This window comes from Mesoplodon mirus, assembly GCF_964341445.2.
Source record: "Mesoplodon mirus genome assembly, chromosome: 8".
NCBI lineage: Eukaryota > Metazoa > Chordata > Mammalia > Artiodactyla > Ziphiidae > Mesoplodon > Mesoplodon mirus.
The window spans coordinates 11,202,280-11,227,890 of NC_138984.1; the positions used below are offsets into that span (position 1 = coordinate 11,202,280).

Genomic DNA, 25,611 nt, shown 5'->3' on the forward strand with positions numbered 1-25,611 from the left:
ATATGAATAGACCAATCACAAGCACTGAAATTGAAACTCATTAAAAAATCTTCCATCAAACAAAAGCCCAGGACCAGATGGCTTCACAGGCGAATTCTATCAAACATTTAGAGAAGAGCTAACACCTATCCTTCTCAAACTCTTCCAAAATATAGCAGAGGGAAGAACACTCCCAAACTCATTCTACGAGGCCACCATCACCTTGATACCAAAAGCAGGCAAGGATGTCACAAAGAAAGAAAACTACAGGCCAATATCACTGATGAACATAGATGCAAAAATCCTCAACAAAATACTAGCAAACAGAATCCAACAGCACATTAAAAGGATCATACACCATGATCAAGTGGGGTTTATTCCAGGAAGGCAAGGATTCTTCAATATATGCAAATCAATCAATGTGATACACCATATTAACAAGTTGAAGGAGAAAAACCATATGATCATCTCAATAGATGCAGAGAAAGCTTTCAACAAAATTCAACACCCATTTATGATAAAAACCCTGCAGAAAGTAGGCATAGAGGGAACTTTCCTCAACATAATAAAGGCCATATATGACAAACCCACAGCCAACATTGTCCTCAATGGTGAAAAACTGAAACCATTTCCACTAAGATCAGGAACAAGACAAGGCTGCCCACTCTCACCACTCTTATTCAACATAGTTTTGGAAGTTTTAGCCACAGCAATCAGAGAAGAAAAGGAAATAAAAGGAATCCAAATTGGAAAAGAAGAAGTAAAGCTGTCACTGTTTGCAGATGACATGATACTATACATAGAGAATCCTAAAGATGCTACCGAAAAACTACTAGAGCTAATCAATGAATTTGGTAAAGTTGCAGGATACAAAATTAATGTACAGAAATCTCTGGCATTCCTGTACACTAATGATGAAAAATCTGAAAATGAAATCAAGAAAACACTCCCATTTACCATTGCAACAAAAAGAATAAAATATCTAGGAATAAACCTACCTAAGGAGACAAAAGACCTGTATGCAGAAAATTATAAGACACTGATGAAAGAAATTAAAGATGATACAAATAGATGGAGAGATATACCATGCTCCTGGATTGGAAGAATCAATATTGTGAAAATGACTCTACTACCCAAAGCAATCTACAGATTCAATGCAATCCCTATCAAACTACCACTGGCATTTTTCACAGAACTAGAACAAAAAAATTCAAAATTTGTTTGGAAAAACAAAAGACCCCGAATAGCCAAAGCAATCTTGAGAACGAAAAACGGAGCTGGAGGAATCAGGCTCCCTGACTTCAGACTATACTACAAAGCTACAGTAATCAAGACAGTGTGGTACTGGCATAAAAACAGAAAGATAGATCAGTGGATCAGGATAGAAAGCCCAGAGATAAACCCACACACATATGGCCAACTTATCTTTGATAAAGGAGGCAGGAATGTACAGTGGAGAAAGGACAGCCTCTTCAATAAGTGGTGCTGGGAAAACTGGACAGGGACATGTAAAAGTTTGAGATTAGATCATTCCCTAACGCCATACACAAAAATAAGCTCAAAATGGATTAAAGACCTAAATGTAAGGCCAGAAACTATCAAACTCTTAGAGGAAAACATAGGCAGAACACTCTATGACATAAATCACAGCAAGATCCTTTTGGACCCACCTCCTAGAGAAATGGAAATAAAAACAAAGATAAACAAATGGGACCTAATGAAACTTCAAAGCTTTTGCACAGCAAAGGAAACCATAAAGAAGACCAAAAGACAACCCTCAGAATGGGAGAAAATATTTGCAAATGAAGCAACTGACAAAGGATTAATCTCCAAAATTTATAAACAGCTCATGCAGCTCAATAGCAAAAAAACAAACAACCCAATCCAAAAATGGGCAGAAGACTTCAATAGGCATTTCTCCAAAGAAGATATACAGACTGCCAACAAACACATGAAAGAATGCTCAACATCATTAATCATTAGAGAAATGCAAATCAAAACTACAATGAGATATCATCTCACACCAGTCAGAATGGCCATCATCAAGAAATCTAGAAACAGTAAATGCTGGAGAGGGTGTGGAGAAAAGGGAACACTCTTGCACTGCTGGTGGGAATGTGAATTGGTACAGCCACTATGGAGAACAGTATGGAGGTTCCTTAAAAGACTAAAAATAGAACTACCATATGATCCAGCAATCCCACTACTAGGCATATACCCTGAGAAAACCATAATTCACAAAGAGACATGTACCAAAATGCTCATTGCAGCTCTATTCACAATAGCCCAGAGCTGGAAACAACCTAAGTGTCCATCATCGGATGAATAGATAAAGAAGATGTGGCACATATATACAATGGAATATTACTCAGCCATAAAAAGAAACGAAACTGAGCTATTTGTAATGAGGTGGATAGACCTAGAGTCTGTCATACAGAGTGAAGTAAGTCAGAAAGAGAAAGACAAATACCGTATGCTAACACATATATATGGAATTAAAAAAATAATGTCATGAAGAACCTAGGGGTAAAACGGGAATAAAGACACAGACCTACTTGAGAATGGACTTGAGGATATGGGGAGCGGGAAGGGTAAGCTGTGACAAAGTGAAAGAGAGGCATGGACATATATACACTACCAAACATAAGGAAGATAGATAGTGGGAAGCAGCCGCAGAGCACAGGGAGATCAGCTCGGTGCTTTGTGACCGCCTGGAGGGGTGGGAGGGAGGGAGATGCATGAGGGAAGGGATGTGGGAACAGATGTATATGTATGACTGATTCACTTTGTTATAAAGCAGAAACTAATAAAAAAAAATAACCTAAATGGGAAAAGAATCTGAAAAAGAATAGATATATGTATACGTATAACTGAATCACTTTGCTGTACACCTGAAACTAACACAACATTGTAAATCAAGTACTCCAATATAAAATAAAAATTAAAAAAAATATTCTAAGCTATTGCTGCGTTTAGATCTCCATTGCATGTGATATTCCACGATTTATCCATTCTAAAGTTGATGAACCAGTTTGGAGCTACTATAAACAGTGCTGCTGAGAACATTCTTGTACAAGAATCTTGGCACATGTATGCCCACATATCTCCAGGGTATAAATGGGACAGCACTGCTGAGTCACAGTGTGTGCTTATATTCAGGTTTTGTAAAAAATGCCAAGCTGTTTTCCAAAGAGGTGGTAACAATTTACATTCCGACTCGCAGTCTACAGGAATTCCTTTTGCTCCACAGCCTCTCCAAACTTGGCCCATCCAATGGGCAGGGATGGGCATCTTCATCTCTGTATGCCCAGAGCTATCCAGTTGACTGGCTTTTAAAAGATGCTCCCGGGCTTCCCTGGTGGCGCAGTGGTTGAGAGTCCGCCTGCCGATGCAGGGGACATGGGTCCGTGCCCCGGTCTGGGAAGATCCCACATGCCGCGGAGCAGCTGGGCCCGTGAGCCATGGCCACTGAGCCTGCGTGTCTGGAGCCTGTGCTCCGCAACGGGAGAGGCTGCAAAAGTGAGAGGCCTGCGTACTGAAAAAAAAAGAAAGAAAGAAAAGAAAAAAATGCTCCCAGTCATTTGTTAATTCATAAAATTCCCTTCTGTTTATGAATCATCACAGATTTATTCCATGTCTGAAAATTTTCCAAGGATCTACCTTAGGAGGATCGTGGTCAAGTGTGCGTGGACTACATCTACTCTGAAAATTTCTTTTTCTTTAACATGGGAAAAGATTTACTCCGCTAGTATATTGGGCAAGGTTTGTACAGAGCAGAATGAGCGAGACTGCAGTACATCACCCGGCCCATGCCTTCAACCCTAAGATGAGAATGAAGGGTGCCCACTGAGTCTCCACATTCCTGAGCTCAGGAGGGGACTTTCCATCCCTGCCTCACAATGCAATTCTGGACTCAGGAGATTTGAACTTACCAGGGCCCTCTGTGGAATTCTCCTACCTCTGGAAGCAGGATACAAACTGTGCATCCCTACCTGTCTCATGGAGTACCGCCCCACTTAAACTCCCACCCCCGTATATTAATAGATGTCCACCAGTAAATTTTTCTAAAATTACAAGTCTTTACAGTTTGATTTTTTTTTTTTTTAGTAACATGTGGAAAAGGAAAGTTTTGGACAGACCTAACACTGGGTCTTTATACTTCTCTGGAGATCATTTAGTAGAGTGGTAGTAAAAGTGATATGGAGTGAAGTTATAAAGCACAAAAGAACTGCCACTTATAAACTCATATTCAAGGAGTTTTTTAATGCCAATGAAGTATTACTAATAAAAATTTCCCCACCTACAAACAAATGTTTCCCTTAATTCAGGTGTGAACTCAGTGTATGAGTTAACACTCTATAAATGCCTTTTGGTTAGGGCCTCTGTGCTAAGTTGGTTTAAAATTCTCATCTTTAAATTGCTTTCACCTTTAATATTTCCTCTTTTAGATAATGTATATTTGAAAGTGTTCTTCAAATTGAATGTTAAGTACATGTCTATCAGAGAATTTATTCCCTTTAAGAAGAAATTCCTCAAAAGTTGATAGGAAAGGAAAATATTTGTCATTAGAAAAATTTTGCAAATTGTTCTAACACTCTCAAAAAGTGATGTTTGAGATATGAAAAAAGAAAGATGCTCCACACTTCAATCTGTCCAGCTGTCAGCCCGTTATCAAACCTCCTCAAATTCTTTCCTAATAGATGAATGAATCCTTCTTAGTGAATTATAATTATGAGTCAATGGAACAAAAAAGAGATTAAAACGTCACTCAAAATGAGCATATTTGCCCACCTGGTCAGCCATGCTATTTTTTTTAAAGTCAGGAATAAGCAACTTTTTTTTTTTTTTTTTTTTTTTTGCGGTACTCGGGCCTCTCACTGTTGTGGCCTCTCCCGTTGCGGAGCAACAGGCTCTGGACGCGCAGGCCCAGCGGCCATTGCTCACGGGCCCAGCAGCTCCGCGGCATGTGGGATCTTCCCGGACCGGGGCACGAACCCATGTCCCCTGCATCGGCAGGCAGACTCTCAACCACTGCACCACCAGCGAAGCCCAGGAATAAGCAACTTTTTGAAAGAAGAGAATGTCATCACTAAGGGGGGAAGAAACATGATCAAATGGCAGAGACTTTGTAGGATAGAAAGAGCACTCAGAATCTAAAAAAAGAAAAATAAAATGGTTCTGAAGAAGAACCTAAGGGCAGGACAGGAATAAAGATGCAGATGTAGAGAATGGACTTGAGGACACGGGGAGGGGGAAATGTAAGCTGGGGATGAAGTGAGAGAGTGGCATGGACATATATACACTACCAAATGTAAAATAGATAGCTAGTGGGAAGTAGATGCATAGCACTGGGAGATCAGCTCTGTGCTTTGTGACCACCTAGAGGGGTGGGACAGGGAGGGTGGGAGGGAGATGCAAGAGGGAGGGGATATACATATGCATATAACTGATTCATTTTGTTATACAGCAGAAACTAACACACCATCATAAAGAAATTATACTCTAATAAAGGTGTTAAAAAATTAAAAAGAAAGAGCACTGGGCTGGGGCTCTGATGGTGCATATTCTAGATATTGTGAAAAGATAAGAGATCAAAACTAAAATCCAAGAGGTTGAGTAAAATCTCTGTAATATTACATTTTAATTGGAAATATCAATGTAAATTCATACATTTCCTAGTTCTTCCTCCCTGGAAGGGGTTAGAAGCAGTGCCCCTAGTTATAATCAGTACCTTAACAGAATGCAGGCCTTTGTTTCTATACACCATCCATGCCCCCCAAACATGAGTAGGGTTTCTTGGAGAAACAGCTGACTCTAGGTCTCAGGCAGAGAAAGAGCAAGACAGGCCTGGGACATGTTGTTACAGAAAGCAAGGAATGCTCACAGATGAGTGGGCGTGTGTCACATTTTAGGACAATATGGGCTCCACAAAAGGTAAGTGATTGTGACACATGGAATAAATAAAAATCCATACTGCTACTCAAAGAAAGAGAAATGGAGACACTTGCTATCACTGGCAGTGTCTAACATACCAAATCCTTGCTCTGAAAATTAGTAACTATGGGGGAAGAACTATACATCATGCCAGATGCTGCAAGGAAGCTCTTTACTGCAGAATTCCAGCTAATAATATAGAAAGAATAATAGAAATTTACAACCACAAAAGAAATAATTGATTCATGTAAGATCTTCAGTGGATATAAAACTACTAGGTAAATTATAGTGGTAATGTTGGCATGATGTTGAAGTATTACCCCACAGATTGTTTACTGGTTTCAAAGGTAAATACCAGAGATGTCTGTCATCATCTTAGCCAAGTGACCAAATTAGCGTCACTAATTGTGAAACAAACTGGCATTTTGTGCTTGGTGAAGGGAAGCATATAATGTAAACCTCAGCTATGAAGTTATGTCAGAAAATTTTACCTGAATCTAACCAATTTATAGACTTAACTTCCAGTCTAATGGAAATATAGAAGACAGAGAACAAGTTAAATTAAAAGAAACAATCATCAAATTCAGAATGTACAATTTGATAAAACAATTATTCTGTCAATATGATGAAAAAAAAGTGGGGGAGGTCTGGTGCAGTTTCTCTACTAAAAGAGGAATCAATCAAGAAGCAGATGCAACTAGAGATTATCATACTAAGTGAAGTAAGTCAGACAGAGAAAGACCAATGCCATATGATATCACTTATATGTGGAATCTACAATATGGCGCAAATGAACTTATCTATAAAACAGAAACAGATTCACAGACATAGAGAACAGACTTATGGTTGCCAGTGGGGAGGGAGGAAGGAGAGGGATGGACTGGGAGTTTGGGGTTGGTAGATGCAAACTATTACATTTAGAATGGACAAACAACAAGGTCCTAATGTATAGCACAGGGAACTACATTCAATATCCTGTGATAAATCATAATGGACAAGAATATGAAAAAGAATATATATATATGTGTATAACTGGGTCACTTCGCTGTACAGCAGAGATTAGCACAACATTGTAAATCAATGATACTTCAATAAAAAAAGAAGTGGAATGTGTAAACCTTTGTCAGAAATTAATTTGGAAGAAAAAAATAGCCAAAAAAAAAAAGATATGGAGCACAATTTGGGAACGTATAATGTGTGTGTTAGACACTAGACATATTAGAAAATGTTTGTTAATTTTATTAGCTGTGATATTGACCTACAGAGGAGAATTTCATTGTTTTAGGAGATGCTTGCTGAATTCTTAGGGTGAAGTAGCATCATGTTTGCAAGTTACGTTGAATAATTCATCAAAATAATTCAGAGAGAGAGAGAGAGTGAAAACACAAGAGAACAACATGGCAAGATGTTTAGAAGTCTTGAAAATAATTGTTAGGTATATGGTGTTCCTCATACTAGCCCTTCAAATTTTCTGTATGTTTGAAAATTTTTATAGTAAAAATTTTAACAAAAAGAATGAATAGTAATGAATAAAACAATCTTTTAAAACTCAAAATAGAGTATAATTTAAAAAATGACAGTATTGGGGGCTTCCCTGGTGGTCCAGTGGTTAAGACTCTGAACTTCCACTGCACGGGACACAGGTTTGATCTGTGGTAGGGGAACTAAGATCCCACATGCCATGTGGCACAGCCAAAAAAAATAAAATAAAATGAAAATAACAATAACAGTATCAAACCAATATACATGTAAAATAATATTATTTGAAGATATGAACAAAACCATGCTTCTAATCACAGTGAGTAACACAAGTGTACTTGGCCTTGACTCCTGGTCGACTCTAATCCATCCTATGCCCTGCAGCCAACGTGAGCTTTCCAAAAAGATCAGGTCATGTTATTCATCCTTCAGCAGTTTAGAATCAAGTCCTAAGTCTGCATTCCTTCTGACAGACTCCTATTTATATTCCCCACAACAGTCAGACAAATGACTTTGCTCTACTTGTACCAAAGGCTCCTTTTTTCTCCCAGAGTGATGGAGACTGAAGATGGCTGACTCAACCCCCTCTCTATCTTCCTTCTTCTAACTGGAGAGGGTAAAAAGTTAAAGCAACAGTTTGCAAACTGCTGTTCAGCTACGGTGCTAGATGTGATGTGATCTGCCTACTGGATGTATTTGTTCAAGATTTGGAATGTAGAAATAAGGCAGGGTCATCTTTATATGCCTCCTTTCTGGTTTTTGCTATCTAGCAAAGCCACGAATACTGTTTCTCTGTTAGCACTCCACGTCCATCTCTAGCTTCAAGAGGTAATGAGTTACTGGGGCCTCTTGATGAGTCTTTCTAATCCCTGGATTGCAGCTATGGGCTGCTGTTTTCCAGTTTCTGGATAGTCCAGAGGTGGTTGAAATGGTGGCAACAGGGCCACCATTAGCAGTTGGTGATTTCAATCAATATTCTTGATCCTAGCATAAGTCACATGGTAGGTCATTTCTGTTTGTTTCTAGAATTATTCCCAGAGGTCCAACTTTGAACCTATTCCATCAGCCTTTCCAATAATTTTCTAAGACCTAATTTCCTGTATTAAAACCTTTTTTTGATCAAAATGCCTAGAGTGGTTTTCATTGTCCACACTGAACTCTGATAAAATTGCATGAATCTGAGATATAACTATCTTTAAAATATCTTAAAATAATATCTTAAAAAATAAGAGATTTTGAAATAACCAGAAGTTATACTTGGGCAGGGATTCCAAACTCTGGAACATCAAACCACATTGAACACTTGAGAAAAAAATAGATTTCCTGACTCCACCCCAAACCTACAGGATAAAAATCTCTCTAGGTAGAGCCTACGATATATTTTTTAAATCTCCCCAGGTGATTATGATGCAACCTGCCTAGCATGGAAGTCCACAGACAGGCACATAGGATTTTAAGGTGTAAAGGCTTGTAGAGGTCATGAAACCCAATCTGCCATGTGATGCAAGAATCTCAATGCTGACATTTTGATATTTCCCAGTCTTCCTCTCCTGCAGATTACGTTATTGTCTGCAGGAATTTACCAACCTAGCAGAAACTCTCTATTAAGAAAAGCCACTTCACAATGAAATAACTTCTTCCAAAATTATGCAATAAAGGAAATGCCCAAGTTACACTGTGACTTGAAAAATCCACATTTTACTTTACAGAATGTATATTAAACTTTAATGGTATGTGATATACTACTAAACTCTTTAAGAATATTTTTATCAGCTTAAAGCACATTCTATATAGTAATATGCCAGAACAGGATCTCAAAGTAGTATCTCCCAGAATCATGGAATTGCTGGATACAAGATTAGAAGCAATCTTAAAGATAATTGTTTTAAAACAGGGATCTGTTTTAGAGTAGGAGGCACAGCTTAAAAATTATGACATTGAAAAAAAAGTGACTCCAGAGGCCCTGACATTTGTCTTTTACTCAGTTGTTGGCTGAGCAAAGAGCACTGTATTTAACATAGCATTCAGGATTCTTTTCAAATAAATGCCAATTTATGTTCACTTCCCTACTTAATCATGCTTTAATTTTCACTGGGGTCTTACCTCAAGATGCTTGTTAACTTCACCCCTTCTGTGGATCCAACTCAACATAAACAGTTGGAGAGCTGACTAAAGATAGACAAGAAAACAGAGCAAAATAAAGTAACAAAAAAATAACAAAAATCTGTAATTTTGAAAGAGCCCAGTGATTATGTATATGTATACAATGAACCCAAATTGGAAAGCAAAGGTGGAGGGGCAAATTTCTTCCAACATCACCTTTGAGAACCTGAAAAATAATTGGGAATGAAAGCCAAACACTCCAAGGTTCTGACTCTGATAGTGACACTGAGTGTTGCTTTCAATTGGTGATGGATTGGTGACAGAGGTAGACTACAGCTGTACCCAAATTCCTTTTAATTTCTCATCCCTCTTTTGGGTATCCACTACACTGTTTTCTGAAAACTGTAAATCCAAGTGGGTAAATGATAGTTAACTATCATAGAAAGAGTCTGATCTGACCTTTAGGGTAGAGAATTTACATGAGTAAATAAATAAACATGAGATTCATCTGGGTCTGTTCAGAACTAAGTCCATGGTTAAAAACTTCATATATATTCTGCCTCTGATAAATAGGCTAGCAGGATCTCAGAGTTTGATATAGATCTTAGCCTTTCCAAGTTATCCAAAGAGCACCTTCTAGGTACAAAGCCCTATGTTAGGCATTGCAAAAAATTCAAAGGGGTAGAAGCCAAGTAATGTTTTTTTCATAAAGGAGAGCCCAGCATCGTGCACAGATGAAGCACATGTGGTAGGTACAATTCATGGGAGAACAAGGTGAACACTCCACCACTGGGAGAGACACAACATGCTACGGATGCTCAGAGGCATGAGGGCATAGCTGGGACCGGACTGATCTGGGAATGGTCCATGAAGGAGGAAGCACATGAAGAGGGTCTTGATCTAGGTGGGGATGAGGACAGCATTCTAAATGAAGCTGTAGAGAGAGATGTGAAAACAGAACATGACAGAGTTTGCCTAAGCCATGGAAAGGAAGTCAATGTGCCCACAGTATGTAGAACACAAGTTACCCCAAGAGGCAGGAAGGGACTGGATCATGGAGGGCCCTGAATCCCAGGCTGGGGACTTGATAGGTAATGGGAACCCAGGAGAAATGTATAACCAAATTATAATGGTAAAAATCAATTCTTGAGGATGAATGTGGCAATAATATGCAAGGTGTGTTCCAATGGGAAGAGATTAGAGGCTGGAAAATCTCTTAGGTGGGGAAAGCAGCAGAAAGAAGGGGAGGGCAGTGAGAACGAACACCCTGTGGCAACTGCAAAACAAGCCCCAGCCTGGAGTCCACACCAAGGAGAAGCTGCTGAGTTCACCTAAAAGGGAGCACTTGGCCATGAGCTAAGACGGCCTTACCATTCCCCCACCTCAGCCAGTCTGACTAAACTTTAGACCTGTGTCTTCCTCCCTCTAGGTCCCTGACCTCCCTTTCCTTAGAGCATCTATCATAGAAAACTTGTCATTATAAATTCTTTCTCTGGCCCTTTGAAATTTAAATCATTTTTTAAAGTCTTTTGCCAGTTTTACCACTCAGGAGTGTCTTTCTCAAGCACCTGGGAACCATCCCTGTGAAAAGTAATCATCAAAGACAATAGTGCCGCTACCTCCCAGGCTCTGGGAAGGATGGAAGCCTAACCCCAGTGGGCACCTTTCACCAAGTCACAAAACTGCTTTATGCAATGAAGATACAAGAAAGTTTACTTTTCTTTTTGTCAGGGGAGTAGTGGGTAAAGCCAATTAGCAAACACAGATGGACTATGGTAGCCTACCCTGGCTCTAAAAAACCCTCCTGCCCTTTGTTTCAGGGGAATTAGGTCCAGACTTTAGTTCTGGCCTCTTTCCCCTATTGCAATAGCCTCGAACAAAGTCATCTTTACTTATTTAACTTTGTGCAGTGCTATTTTTGCTTTGACAGTCATAGTGAAAGCCCAGTTGATTTCGAAAACCATGAATTTGCAATAGCACCGGACTATAGGTTGTGGAACTCTGCCACCAGGGCTTAGACATCTGCAAATTAAGAAGAAGAAGGGCTGGACTGAACCCCACATGCAGTGTTGTATCTTGGATGTGGCACAAGGAAGCAAAAGGACAAAGATGTCGGCAGGGGAATTATTTCGGTGGCACATGGGGTTTAGGCTGGCTGGGGAAATAATTGGAGCCTGAAGATAGATGGAAAGAAAAGGGAGGAATCAAGAAATTAGAGGACTGTGTGGGATTTAAAGATGAAGCCAAGCAGATGTAAGGAAATGGGAGTAGTAGCAAGAAGAGAGGCAGCTGTCCTCAGAGAGGAGTCAGCTCAGTCTGACCCTGTCACTCTTTGTTGGAATCCCTTTGCTGATTTCTCATTGTCTTCATGTGACTACTGTCTCTTCCACTCTCCTCTCCAGCCACTTCTGCAGCATAATCATGTGTGTGTTTGTGCACATATGTCCTTCTCCCCACCTGAAACATATCCTCACACGCCGCTCAGCTCCTGTGTTTCTTGATCTCAGATGCCTTCGGCAAGTCCCAGGCAGAACCCACGTTGGTCCCTTAACCTCCATAGCAATTCTACCACACAGTGATTTTTATGGGTTTAAAAAAAAAAAAGACAGCCTCTTCCTCCATTGTAGGTTCAAACGTGCAATTTAGGTTTTTTGTTGTCGGAGGTTCTTTTACTTTTGGGGGGAGATAATATTTTTACCCCCATAGTCGTAAAAGGGAAAACATCCCTTTACTCTAGCTGACATTTCCACGTGGGCTGACTCATCTGCAGGCTGGTTTTGCATTTAGAGGTTGTGAGCCAATTTTTACAGAGGATCAGAGATGAGTGGCGGGCCTGTCAGGCCCAGACAAAGTCAGAGCTGAGTGACAGGGAGGTGGTGGCAGGAAGAGGCAGCGGGGAGCCCTGAGGGTAGAAGTTGAGGAATTGGAATCCCTGCAGCAAATGGAATCCAGGCCAGATGAAACTGCACCAGATGTGCTGAATCCAGGGAGCCACGAACAGGGTGAGGGAAGGTCAAGGCATTCACTGCAATTGTCTAAGACTCGATTTACTAAAGGAGACAGATGCCACCTGACCTATATACTTGGAGCCTCTATCCAACGTGTATTGAACCAAGGGCAGGCGGTTGGGGTCTGTGACAAAGAAAAAGGAGCTTCCTGACTCTCCTGTTATTGGGGCAGAGTTGGGGGGACTCAATGATAACCTTTTTCACAGAACAACTGTGTGTCAGCTTCTGCCTTGAGAGGTGAATCAATCATTGCCAGGTAGTTCAAATCAGATGGGAACTTTCATTTATTAAGTTTTGCCAGTAGTTTTCCTCGCAATGAATGTAGTCCCATCCCAATAACATGGCTGAGATAGATGTGAGAAAACTTCTGTGACAGAAGACGTCACCTAAGGAACTGAAGATCTTGTATGAAAACCTATTTATGAACCACGCTGAGTGAATTTATCAACACCTGTGATAAATCCCGAAGTTCTCAGGATCAGCTTCCATTCGCTCTCTTTGGCCTCTCTATCCATCTGTCAGGGCTGCTGGAACAAATACCACAGGCTGGGAGGCTTGAACAGCATAAGTTAATTTTCTCACAGTCCTAGAGGCTGGAAATCCAAGATCAAGGTGCCAGCAGGATGGTTTCTTCTGAGGCCTCTTTCCTTGGCTTGTAGATGACCATCATCTTGCTGTGTGTTTATGTGATCTTTCCTCTGTGCATATTTGTGTCCAAATGTCCCCTTCCTATAACGACACCACTCATATTGGATTCAGGCCCACCCCTATGACCTTCTTTAACCTTAATTACCTCCTTAAAGACCCTATTTCCAAATACAGTCACACCTGAGGCAATGGAGGTCAAGACTTCAACATATGCGTTTTGGGGGTGGGTGACACAGTTCAGCCCATAACAGCCCTTCACCTTGGATCCTGTATCTACCTGGGTCAGGCTCTAGACTTCATCCCTTAGGAATCCAGAAGTTCTTTTCTTCCCCAGATTTGGGCCTCTAAAACACTGAGCTCATTATGCCCTGAGTCTGAATGAATCTAAATCCAACACTTTCTTCATCACCTGGAATATAGGTGAATTTAAACTTAATATATTCCTGTTTTTTGATGTTGAGCTGCATGAGCTGCTTGTAAATTTTGGAGATTAATCCTTTGTCAGTTGCTTCACTTGCATATATTTTCTCCCATTCTGAGGGTTGTCTTTTCATCTGGTTTATGGTTTCCTTTGCTGTGCAGAAGGTTTTAAGTTTCATTAGGTCCCATTTGTTTATTTTTGTTTTTATTTCCATTTCTCTAGGAGGTGAGTCAAAAAGGATCTTGCTGTGATTGATGTCATTGAGTGTTCTGCCTATGTTTTCCTCTAAGAGTTTTATAGTGTCTGGCCTTACATTTAGATCTTTAATCTATTTTGTGTTTACTTTTGTGTATGGTATTAGGGAGTGTTCTAATTTCATTCTTTTACATGTAGCTGTTGAGTTTTCTCAGCACCACTTATTGAAGAGGCTGTCTTTTCTCCATTGTATATTCTTGCCTCCTTTATCAAAAATAAGGTGACCATATGTGCATGGGTTTATCTCTGGGCTTTCTATCCTGTTCCATTGAACTATATTTCTGTTTTTGTGCCAGTACCATACTGTCTTGATGACTGTAGCTTTGTAGTATAGTCTGAAGTCAGGGAGCCTGATTCCCCTAGCTCCGTTTTTCTTTCTCAAGATTGCTTTGGCTATTCAGGGTCTTTTGTGTTTCCATACAAACTGTGAACTTTTTGTTCTAGTTCTGTGAAAAATGCCATTGGTAGTTTGATAAGGATTGCATTGACTCTGTAGATTGCTTTGGGTAGTAGAGTCATTTTCACAATGTTGATTCTTCCAATCCAAGAACATGGTATATCTCTCCATCTATTTGTATCATCTTTAATTTGTTTCATCAGTGTCTTATAGTTTTCTGCATACAGGTCTTTTGTCTCCTTAGGTAAGTTTATTCCTAGGTATTTTATTCTTTTTGTTGCAGTGGTAAATGGGAGTGTTTCCTTAATTTCTCTTTCAGATTATTCCTCATTAGTGTATAGGATTGCAAGAGATTTCTGTGTATTAATTTTGTATCCTGCTACTTTACCAAATTCATTGATTAGCTCTAATAATTTTCTGGTAGAGCCTTTAGGATTCTCTATGTATAGTATCATGTCATCTGCAAATAGCAACAGTTTTACTTCTTCTTTTCCAATTTGGATTCCTTTTATTCCTTTTTCTTCTCTGATTGCTGTGGCTAAAACTTCCAAAACTATATTGAATAATAGTGGTGAGAGTGGGCAACCTTGTCTTGTTCCTGATCTTGGAGGAAATGGTTTCAGTTTTTCACCATTGACAACTATGTTGGCTGTGGGTTAATTGATACAGCCACTATGGAGAACAGTATGGAAGTTCCTTAAAAAACTAAAAATAGAACTACCATATGACCCAGCAATCCCACTACTGGACATATACCCTGAGAAAACCATACTTCAAAAAGAGTCATGTACCACAATGTTCATTGCAGCTCTGTTTACAATAACCAGGACGTGGAAGCAACCGAAGTGTCTATCGACAGATGAATGGATAAAGAAGATGTAGCACATATATACAATGGAATATTATTCAACAATAAAAAGAAACAAAATTGAGTTATTCGTAGTGAGGTGGATGGACCTAGAGACTGTCATACAGAGTGAAGTAAGTCAGAAAGAGAAAAATAAATACTGTATGCTAACACATATATATGGAATCTAAAAAAAAAAAATGTTTCTGAAGAACCTAGGGGCAGGACAGGAGTAAAGACATAGACGTAGAGAATGGACTTGAGAACACAGGGAGGGAGAAGTGTAAGCTGGGATGATGTGAGAGAGTGGCATGGACTTATATATACTAACAAATGTAAAATAGATAGCTAATAGGAAGCAGCCGCATAGCACAGGGAGATCAGCTCGGTGCTTTGTGACCACCTAGAGGGGTGGGATAGGGAGGGTGGGAGGGAGACGCAAGAGGGAGGAAATATGGGGATATATATGTATGTATAACTTATTTACTTTGTTATAAAGCAGAAACTAACACACCGTTGTAAAGCAATTATACTCCAATAAACATGTTAAAAAAAAACAATATGTTCCTGTTAAGATAACTGATATTCAAGTGAAAAAGGAGGACAGCAAGAACAAGAAACAAGAAAAAAGTTTTCCATGTTAAGCCTTTCAAACGTGTGACCACTGACTGTTAAAAATGCCTGGATTCTGGGCTTCCCTGGTGGCTCAGTGGTTAAGAATCCGCCTGCCAATGCAGGGGACACAGGTTCGAGCCCTGGTCTGGGAAGAGCCCACATGCCATGGAGCAACTAAGCCTGTGCACCACAACTACTGAGCCTGTGCTCTAGAGCCCGTGAGCCACAACTACTGAGCCCAGGTGCCACAACTACTGAAGCCCACGTGCCTAGAGGCTGTGCTCCACAACAAGAGAAGCACCACGATGAGAAGCCCACACACCACAATGAAGGGTAGACCCCCACACATGCCACAGCTAGAGAAAGCCCGTGTGCTGCAGCGAAGACCCAACACAGCCAAAAATAAGTAAATAAACAAAATAAATAAATTTATTTTTAAAAAATGCCTGGATTCTAGTAATTAGAGGAATGGAGAACGTGTTGTACCATGCTAGAGCATGGGCAGCGTTTTCTATAACTACATTATTGTACCGGATTTATTCATCAGCCTTGTTTATCGGTTCCAGTTAAGTCAGAACCATAGAAAGAAAACAAATTTGCAAAATCACCAAAGTCTGTGGATATAAATTGTGCTTTGTGCTAATTCAATCACCAAATTGAGGCCATAGTTAAGTACCTTACATTAGTCCCCAGTTGGAATCTTGACACTTGGTGGAAAAGTTAATACAATGTGGAATAGTTTACAGTCTGAGTAATTCGAATTTATGACCTATCCTTACAGTCAGAAAAAGTCAGAGTAAGCCAAGGCCTAGTACAACAGTCCTCCATGGACCTTATTTCATCGCAGAAAATTAAGACTATACTCTTGGGTAGGTTTAATCACGTTTGTCTTTCTTACCTTATCTAGATTCTTTGCTCAGCCAAGGGGAAGACATGGACATTGCTTCTGAGAGAAAAAAAGTAAATTGTGACAGCTTCTTCACAGATATGGAGAAGTTCTACATCCCCATCCCCATCCCCAAGTGTCTTTATTCTTCTTTCATATTATACATTTATTTGGTTATATGTTTATTTCCTGTCTCTTCTTCCATAAATCACATGAAAGCAAGGACTTCTTCCTGCTCATTCTCAGTGACCGGAACAATGCCTGGCTCATAGTAGGTGCTCAGTAAATAGCCGTTGACTGAAGGAATGAATGGGTAGAGAACATAGCTTTCACTCAAGAAACCATGATTTAACCAGAAAGAAAAACCTGTGATACATGCATAGCACTGCTGGGGAAGAAGGTAACCACATCACAACTGGAGCTTACTCCTTGACAAGGCAAACTTTTTAAGTCTTTTTGATACCAATGTAAGAAAGTCTAAAATGTTCTATGTTCTAACACTTTGATACCATCTAAAATAGCAGAGCATACAGATGATCATAAAGATGACAAAGAACCAACAAGAGAACCAACGTCAAGGAACATTAGACACCACAGGGCTGCCTTATTGTCACAGAAACACCTTTACACCAGTCGCCTGGTCAGAAACTTGATACCAACTAATTCCATCATATCTCTAAAGACTGTGTGACCTTAGGTAAATTCCTTAGCTTCCTTGACCCTCAGTTTCTCTGTCCCCAAAATGGGCATAAAAATAGTACCTACTTCATACTTAAATGAGATAATACATTAATGATCTTAGCAAGTGATATTAACATATCACTTGCTGCTTACTAGTCTAGGTTTTATTAATGATGTGATTACTACCCAAACCCAAACACTTGCATGCATCTGTCCTTTCTCATACTTCTCATGCTTTCATCTGAATACTGGTGTATACCTCCAACCCATCTCCATGATGTCCAGCTCTGGCCTTTCCTAACAATTCTTTCCTGTCCTTCCAGCTTTTGCTCCCCTATCTCCTTGTCTTGGTTGAAACTTGAGTCTATGGCAACAGCACTCCCCTTATGGTTTTCTGAAGATGCTCACAGAGCCAGTAGCAGGTAGAAACCAACATTCTTGTGCTTCCATGATGGCACTTCTTCATTTCTACATACCTCCCCATTCTTTGAGGTACACATGTGTCATTAGACCATCTACTTCTCCTCTTTCTGGCTGTCAGTCAAAGGTCTTGATCAGTTCTTTACTTGCCTTGAAGAATTTGGCCCAGGTTCACCACCTCCTCTTTCACTCCTCTGGCTAACCTCAGTTTAGGCAACTTTATAACCATGCAGCACAATGCCACTTATAAAGTGGTCTGGTCCCATTCCCCAACCCAGCCTCTATTTACAACTAGGAGTCAGGGAACAAACTAAGTGACACCTTAGGAATGCAACCACCAAAACCCAGAAGGTGGGAACTCAGAAAAAATTTCCTGGTTTCTCCAAAACATAAATCACAAAGGAAAAAGAGAAGGATGGTAGTGATAAGAAACATAGATTAAACTTAAAAAGAAACAAATCACACAAATGCAGTGTGTGGACCTTAGGTGGAGCTTCATTCAAACATATCAACTGCAATAAATACATACATACATACATACATACATACATACATACATACATACAACCCTTTTTGAAACAGGGAAATTAGAACATTGACTGAATATTTGGTGATATTGGGGAATTAATGTTGATCTTTAAATCTGTGATAATGAGATCGTTTGTGTCTTTTTAAAAGTCACTGTTAAAAAAATACATATAAATATGTGTATGTATGTGTAAATATATATTTATATTCATATATAATAATTTGATATTGGGGAATTGCTTCAAAGTAAGTCAGGGTATAAAAGTGGGGAGAAGGTGGGCAGAATAGATGTAACCAGATGGCCACTGGTTGGTTGAAGCTGTTACTCTGGGGCTGGATGGATGTACGGGGGCATGAGGGAGCCATCCAGGTGATGAAAATATTTAATATCTTAAATGGCCCAGAGTCGTCGCACAAGCATGTACATATGCAAAAATTCAGCTAAGCTGTACACTTAGACTTGTGCATTTTACTGTATGTAAATTATACCTTAATTTAAAAATTAAGTAGAAAATACATTTTCCAAAATGAAAAAAAGAAAAAGAAGAGCTGTGAATTGGGAGCAACTTCTCTAATCCTTGAACATGGTTAATGCAGTGAGACTAATGAATTAAACTTTCAATTGTATGGCTGAGACTCTGTGCTGCACTCTGATCCCAGGCTTAACAATCTGGCTTTGTGATTCCAATTTGAACTCATGGGGGTAACGCACTGATTTGCCCATGTGCTTTTACCCATGCACTTGACAGTGGAATGTTCTTGCTGTGATTAATAAATTGGCTCCAGAAACTCAGCTAATAGGTATTAGGACTCCTAGTCCCAGACGATTCACACACATTCAGAGCACTAACAAAATGTGCTACTTTCCTGACTCAGCAAAGCTCACCTGGTGAGGCCTCCCAGCAGCAGTTAGCCAAATGGGCCACTGCCCTTGACAGTGGTCCTCTCTGGCTGTGCTGCTCCAGGAAAGGGTGACTGGTGGTGGGGAGGGGTGGCAGAGGGAGGGTTATCTAGAATGAGTCTCAAGAATTCCAAGCCCATCTCTGCTACTTTTTCTTTTTTTTTTTTGCGGTACGCAGGCCTCTCACTGTTGTGGCCTCTCCCGTTGTGGAGCACAGGCTCCAGACGTGCAGGCTCAGCGGCCATGGCTCACGGGCCCAGCCACGGACAGCATGTGGGATCTTCCCGGACCGGGGCATGAACCCGCATCCCCTGCATTGGCAGTCGGACTCCCAACCACTGCGCCACCAGGGAAACCCTCTGCTACCTTTCTTTTTGCCATGGCCTTAACTGAGGTCCCACCGTTTCTCACCTTACTCATTGCAGCTCTCTCTGTATCTCTGCATCCATCTTCCATCCCACCTCCCTTTCCTCCTGCTTTGACTTCTTCCATGGTTCCCCTGTGTTTCTGTGTTCAAGTTCAAACCACCATGCTTAGCTGAGGTAACCGTTTTACTTAACCTGCAGCTGCTCCATCCTACACCCACTCCTCGCATATGTCCCGCTTCATCCAGTGTTACCCAACTGGTGGCATAATTGATATCTGGATAAGAAAATTCTCCATTGTGCCAGGCTATCTTGTGCATTCCAGTGGGTTTAGCATCCTTGTCTCCTGCCCACTGAATACCTTAGTCTCCCACCTTTAGACATTGTGACGACTAAAATATGCCCCCAGATATTTCCAAACACCCCCTGCTGCTCCTTTTCCGGTTGGGTGTCTCCTACTGGCCCTTCATACCTCGACTCAAACAGGGACTGAACCATACACAATTGCCATCTTCATAGTTCAAGAGCATTGAATATTGGCTATTTAATAAGGTTCAACTGAATATTCTTTTCTTCTGGAAACCCTCACTACTAATGCCCTGTCCCATGCCTTCCTTTATCCAAGTGCTTACCGCCCTGTGTTGTCATAGCTGATTTTCTAGTCATCCCCTCTCTCTTCCCACACTGCTCAGCACTAATTACCTGGGAGTGAGCACTAAGTGCTAGCTTAAGTTCTTGGCATCTCCAGCTTCACTTGGCTCGGTGCCTGGCTCATAATAGGTGCTAACTCATGTTTAATGAATAGTCCAACAGGATATTGAGCATACTTTCCCTGATGACTCAGTGTTGTTATTTATGAGCACAGAGATGCCTTCAGAGCCTACTGAGCATTTGGCTCTACACCAAATGACCCACCATTGCCTGCGTTATGGATGTGCGTGTCTGGATTTTAAATCCTATCATCAGTGTGCCTGCCTCCACTAATCCTTCGTGGCCTTTGGAATCTGAAGCAGACTGTCCAGAGTGCTGTGTCGGGCACTCTGTGAACTTAAGTGCATGACTACTGTGATAAGAACTACCCTGGTACAGGGTCTTTTCATCTTATTTCTGGGTTCTTGCTAGGTTTCACACATTTGTTGTCTCTCTTCTGGTTACTGAGGCAATCGGTTTCTAAAAACCCTCTGCATAGGACTTCCCTGGTGGTGCAGTGGTTAAGAATCCACCTGCCAATGCAGGGGACATGGGATGTAGCCCTGGTCTGGGAAGATCCCACATGCTGCGGAGCAACTAAGCCTGTGCACCACAACTACTGAGCCTGCGCTCTAGAGCCCGCGAGCCGCAGCTACCGAGCCCACGTGCCACAACTACTGAAGCTGAGTGCCTAGAGCCCGTGCTCTGCAACAAGAGAAGCCACTGCAATGAGAAGCCTATGCACCGCAACAAAGAGTAGCCACCACTCACCACAACTAGAGATAGCCCATGTGCAGCAATGAAGACCCAACGCAGCCAAAAATACAATAAATAAATTTTAAAAAATAAACCCTCTGCATAATCATTTTCTTTTTGGAAAGTGCTTAAAGATGACTCAGGAGGACTTATAAAGTAGAGAAATGTTCCTCTGCTGAGATGCCCATTCCTAGGACCATGGCTGGTGACAGAATGACGGACTAAGTGATTGCTCAAGGAATTTTCTAAATAGTTGTTATGTCCTTGCAGTCACAAAATAGATGGGCATACTTTTTTTATTTTGAAAAGTTTTATATCAAGAAATATTGACCTATGTCACAGATAGAATCTTTCTAATTTTTGGTTTAAATGACTTTGAATTTTTTTTAATTCAAAAAAACCTTTCCATTATAATTCATACAGAATGAAGTCTAGGACCACAAGGGATAGAGATAAAGGGAAAAACCAGGAAGAAGTAAATGGGGAATACAATTTTCACAACATTTTCATATTTACTAAACTCTTATCTATTCTTAATACACCTCTTAATGAATTTTATTTAACTCAATCCACAAACAAGTTTTGGTTCTTTTATTTTCAATATTTATTCTTCTTATCATTTTTCTCTTTAACAAGGTAATTACAACAATTTAGGAAACAGAACTATATAAACAGAAGAATGTTAAATTATTTTAATAGCCTTCTGCTTGCAAGAAAGGCCATATATCTTATTCCTCCAAGCATAACTTTATACCTCATACTAAACCAAATAGCTTATGGAAAACTAGTATTAAATAGCAAAACACAAATAAAACCACATATATAAATAACATAACATAAAATAGAGTATAATGTGATGCTTAATAAAGCAAACTGTGATGCAATATGAATCAACTTCATTAATTGGACAAGTCCAATGAAACACAAATCAGATAAGCTCTGAACATGCAACAGTGTGTAAGTGAAACTGCCAACTCAGCTAGGTTCCTTTTATTCTTGGGCTGTGTTCCATTCCAGGGAGTATCCATTTTTATATCTTCTTGACTCTTTGACTATAAAGAGAAAAAGGAGAAAAAAATAAGCAAAGATGGGGTGCCTGGTGGGTGGGAATGTCTTTGGTGCCTACAGATTGCCTCAGACACCCCAATCTCATCTCAGGATACCAAGCAGCTCAGAGGCCATATGAGGAAATCAGGGTTCAGAGAGCATGGACCCTGCCCAGCATAACCCCACTAGCTAAAACAGAAACAGGATATGAACACTAAGGTTGTGTCTTCATATTCAGTGTCTGGCACCCTGGTGTGAGATGATTCTGTCCATTGATAGAATGTCACTCCATTATCATCAGTGTAAATCAGAGCCATGGATCTCTTTTTAACTGTTTATTTTTTAGCTTTTAACAAACGAATGTCATGTAGCCTGTAAATTATATAAATAGGAGGCATCTTTGCAACAAGAATCAAATGCATAGAGGAATCTAATACAACGTGTGAAAAATCTTTAAATTAAAACAATTAAAATAAAAATGGGGCTTCCCTGGTGGTGCAGTGGTTAAGAATCCACCTACCAATGCAAGGGACACGGGTTCGAGCCCTGGTCCGGGAAGATCCCACATGCCGCGGAGCAACTAAGCCCGTGTGCCGCAACTACTGAGCCTGCACACTAGAGCCCGTGCTCCACAACAACAGAAGCCACCACAACAAGAAACCCGTACACCACAACGAAGAGTAGCCCCAGCTCACCACAACTAGAGAAAGCCTGCGCGCAGTGGCAAAGACCTAACTCAGCCACAAATAAATAAATAAATAAATTTATTTTTAAAAAAATTAAAATGATCTGTAAGTGGTTGAAAAAATGAATTTTTTGTTTTCATGGTCCGATTCAAACTACCCTTTAAAAATGCCATAGTGCTTAGGCTAAAGCATCCCGGCAAGCCTGTGATGCACCACTTTGAACACCACTCTTTCCCAAACATGTGGAGAGAGGCTGGTGGATTGTAAATGTTCCATACCTGAGGATATGCACTGCTTGTTTCACCCAATACTTCTTTGGATCTGCACACACAGCTAATTTTCTCTTTGTGTATAAGCTGAAAAAAGTTAGAGAATTTGATTTATGTTTCAATTTCATTTATGGTTTAAATGTATTTTTCTTTTTTTCCACAGGACATACAATGGAAATTTCATATTCCAATTGGTGGCTCTATGCCTTATACATTTTATTTGTTTCAGAGGTGAAACAAAATGCACACACAAAAAATTTCTTCTTATAAAGTTTGATGCAAGAAATGAAAGTGATTCTCCCTGACTTTCTCTGCAATCTAACAAGAGGTTGTGCAGTAACAGGAAGATAAAGTCCCAGAATTATTTAATTTTGTTGTTGGTGGCTACATGAAATATGTATACATCTGATCAATAACTTATATCATTCCAAAATGTAATACCCTATATAAATCAAGAATATTATATGAGGGGCTTCCCTGGTGGCACAGTGGTTGAGAGTCCACCTGCTGATGCAGGGGACACGGGTTCATGCCCCGTATCATTCCCGGACCGTGGGGTCCGGGAAGATCCCACATGCCATGGAGCGGCTGGGCCCGTGAGACATGGCCACTGAGCCAGTGCGCCCGGAGCCTGTGCTCCACAACTGGAGAGGCCACAACAGTGAGAGGTCCGCGTACCGCGTAAAAAAAGAAAAAAAAAAAAAAGAATATTATATGAGAGAGTGTAACTACTCTGAGCTTTAGCTTACAGCCCAACCACTTTCTGGTAGAAGATGCTCATTTCAAAGTTTAGGTTTTTCATATTTTCCTGAGATAGCATCTTAGTAGCTTATAAGTTTATCTTCAGAAGTGATTTTGCCCTCAACTATGTTCATTTTTTTAACTTTTTGCCTTATTCCAGTTCCATTTAAAGTGAATTTTGAAGAATAAATGTACTACTAAAACACAGCTAGCTTTTTGCCACATGAGTTATTTCTGAATGAAACTCCAAAAAGGCAAAGCTTTTTCTACTTGAAATTCTCATGTACTCCTAATACAAATGAATTAGAATCTCTTAATAACTTACATGACTGCATTGATGTCACAAGCTTCGTTGGCCAGCTGCTGTGTGAAGCCCACGATAAATTTGGGATGAAGGATTTTTTCTGTATATTTGAGGCAGCAGTCAAAGTTGCTTGCTGCTAAAAAGAAATGAAAGATATTGAGTCCACATGAATGAACTTATTCTGTGATCGGTATTGTGGAACTACTTGAAGTTGTGGAAAACCTAGAATCTGACTGATATGGTAAATAAACTATTTAGAGGAACACCTCCAATATTTTTGAGACCCATTTTAACATAGTTTCCAGTTCTCTTAAAAAAAAATAGTTTGTGTACTGGGAAATTTTGGTTCAATAATACAATTTAGAAGCACATGAGACATCAGTCTCATAAAAGGAATATCTTTAGTAAGAAACACAAACTGACAGTGTTTTATTTCATTCACTATAATCACTCAAGAATATGAGTACCTTCCACTTGAAGAAACCCTTATAAATAACCTTCTAAATTCAGAAAAGGATAGTAAATTGGCAGGTTTTAATCTATTATCTGGCTACTGAATATTGAGAGGAGGGGAAGGACAAGAAGTTACAAAGGAAAATGTGATTTATAGGAGCTGCTATTAAGAGCTACAATTAAAACACTTTGAAATTGTAATATTTGTTAATGGGATTTTTTTATTTTGTTCATAAAAGTTCAACACATGTATTTTCAGGAATGCACCTGTTGCTAAAAGTGATGTCCTCTTACAGTAATAAAGCAATTCTTAGACACTCCCCTGAGTTCAATTACAACCTACTGTATCCTTGACCTGCTGTAAGGGATAAATATAATCCCAAAGTTGGCAAGTGATGTCCCCAGGGCCTTTCAAGGATGAAGTCAGGTGCCATAATCACCCCTAAAGGATGAGTTTTGAACTCTGCTAAAACTATTCAGTTGGGAAATGAGAAAGCTAGGGAAATGGGAGAATTTTCTACATTTCAAAATGGCCCCATTCACTGGTAATGTTACACAATTTACATCTCTCCCAGAATAGCACTTTGGGTTGTTCTGGAGTTCGAGGGTCTCTAAGAGCCCACCACTACCACCCCCCATATTTGCTGGGATTGACAGCAGAGAAAAACTCCTGATAGGCAGCAGTAACCTTTCCCTCTTCCACTCACAATGAGATGACAACCCCCATCACTTCCTTCTGAAGATTTTCTAACAGGCTTCCATCCCTTGGGGACCCCTAGATGAGCTCAAGGCTTAGAGAAAAATGAAAATAGTTCTTCCTCCTGTGCTAGCAGAAAGAGTGTCACTTACCTTCTGACTTGCTGCAGAGGTGGAGTAGCAGCAGTGACATCAAAGCAGCCGGGAGCAAACTCTTGCTATTGCACATCATCTTCAGCTCAAAGAATAGATGTCTCAGTGCTGGGTACCTAGTGCCCTGGGAGACCTGTTATGCTTGATAGCAGCCTGGGCCTGGGATGGCCCTACTTATAGCAAATATTGGAATGCACATAGAAGGCGTGTTCTCACATGGGGTTTTCCCCATTGATTAACCTGCCCTGTCATGTCGTCACAAAGAAGAAACCACAGGGAAAACTTCCTGCCTTTCCCTAATGTTGGGAAGGTGTGAAGGTCAGGATGGAGGGGGAGGGAGGGTTAAGAA

The 25,611-nt window shown here is 40.2% G+C and overlaps 1 protein-coding gene across 1 annotated transcript in view; it reads right to left on the reverse strand.

Annotated features, from left to right (window-relative positions):
* Positions 1–25,352, reverse strand: part of CCL20 (C-C motif chemokine ligand 20) — a gene marked incomplete at its 3' end in the record, with an annotated part of 32,734 nt that extends 7,382 nt beyond the window's left edge. Inside the window, exons 1-3 of the mRNA XM_082630401.1 lie at positions 25,263–25,352; positions 23,982–24,093; positions 22,925–23,002 (exon numbers count right to left, since the gene is read on the reverse strand). Of these exons, the coding sequence (XP_082486527.1) occupies positions 22,925–23,002; positions 23,982–24,093; positions 25,263–25,341 (269 nt within the window). The 5' untranslated portion in view covers positions 25,342–25,352. The remainder of the gene's footprint in view (positions 1–22,924; positions 23,003–23,981; positions 24,094–25,262) is intronic.
* Positions 25,353–25,611: the final 259 nt, after the last annotated feature.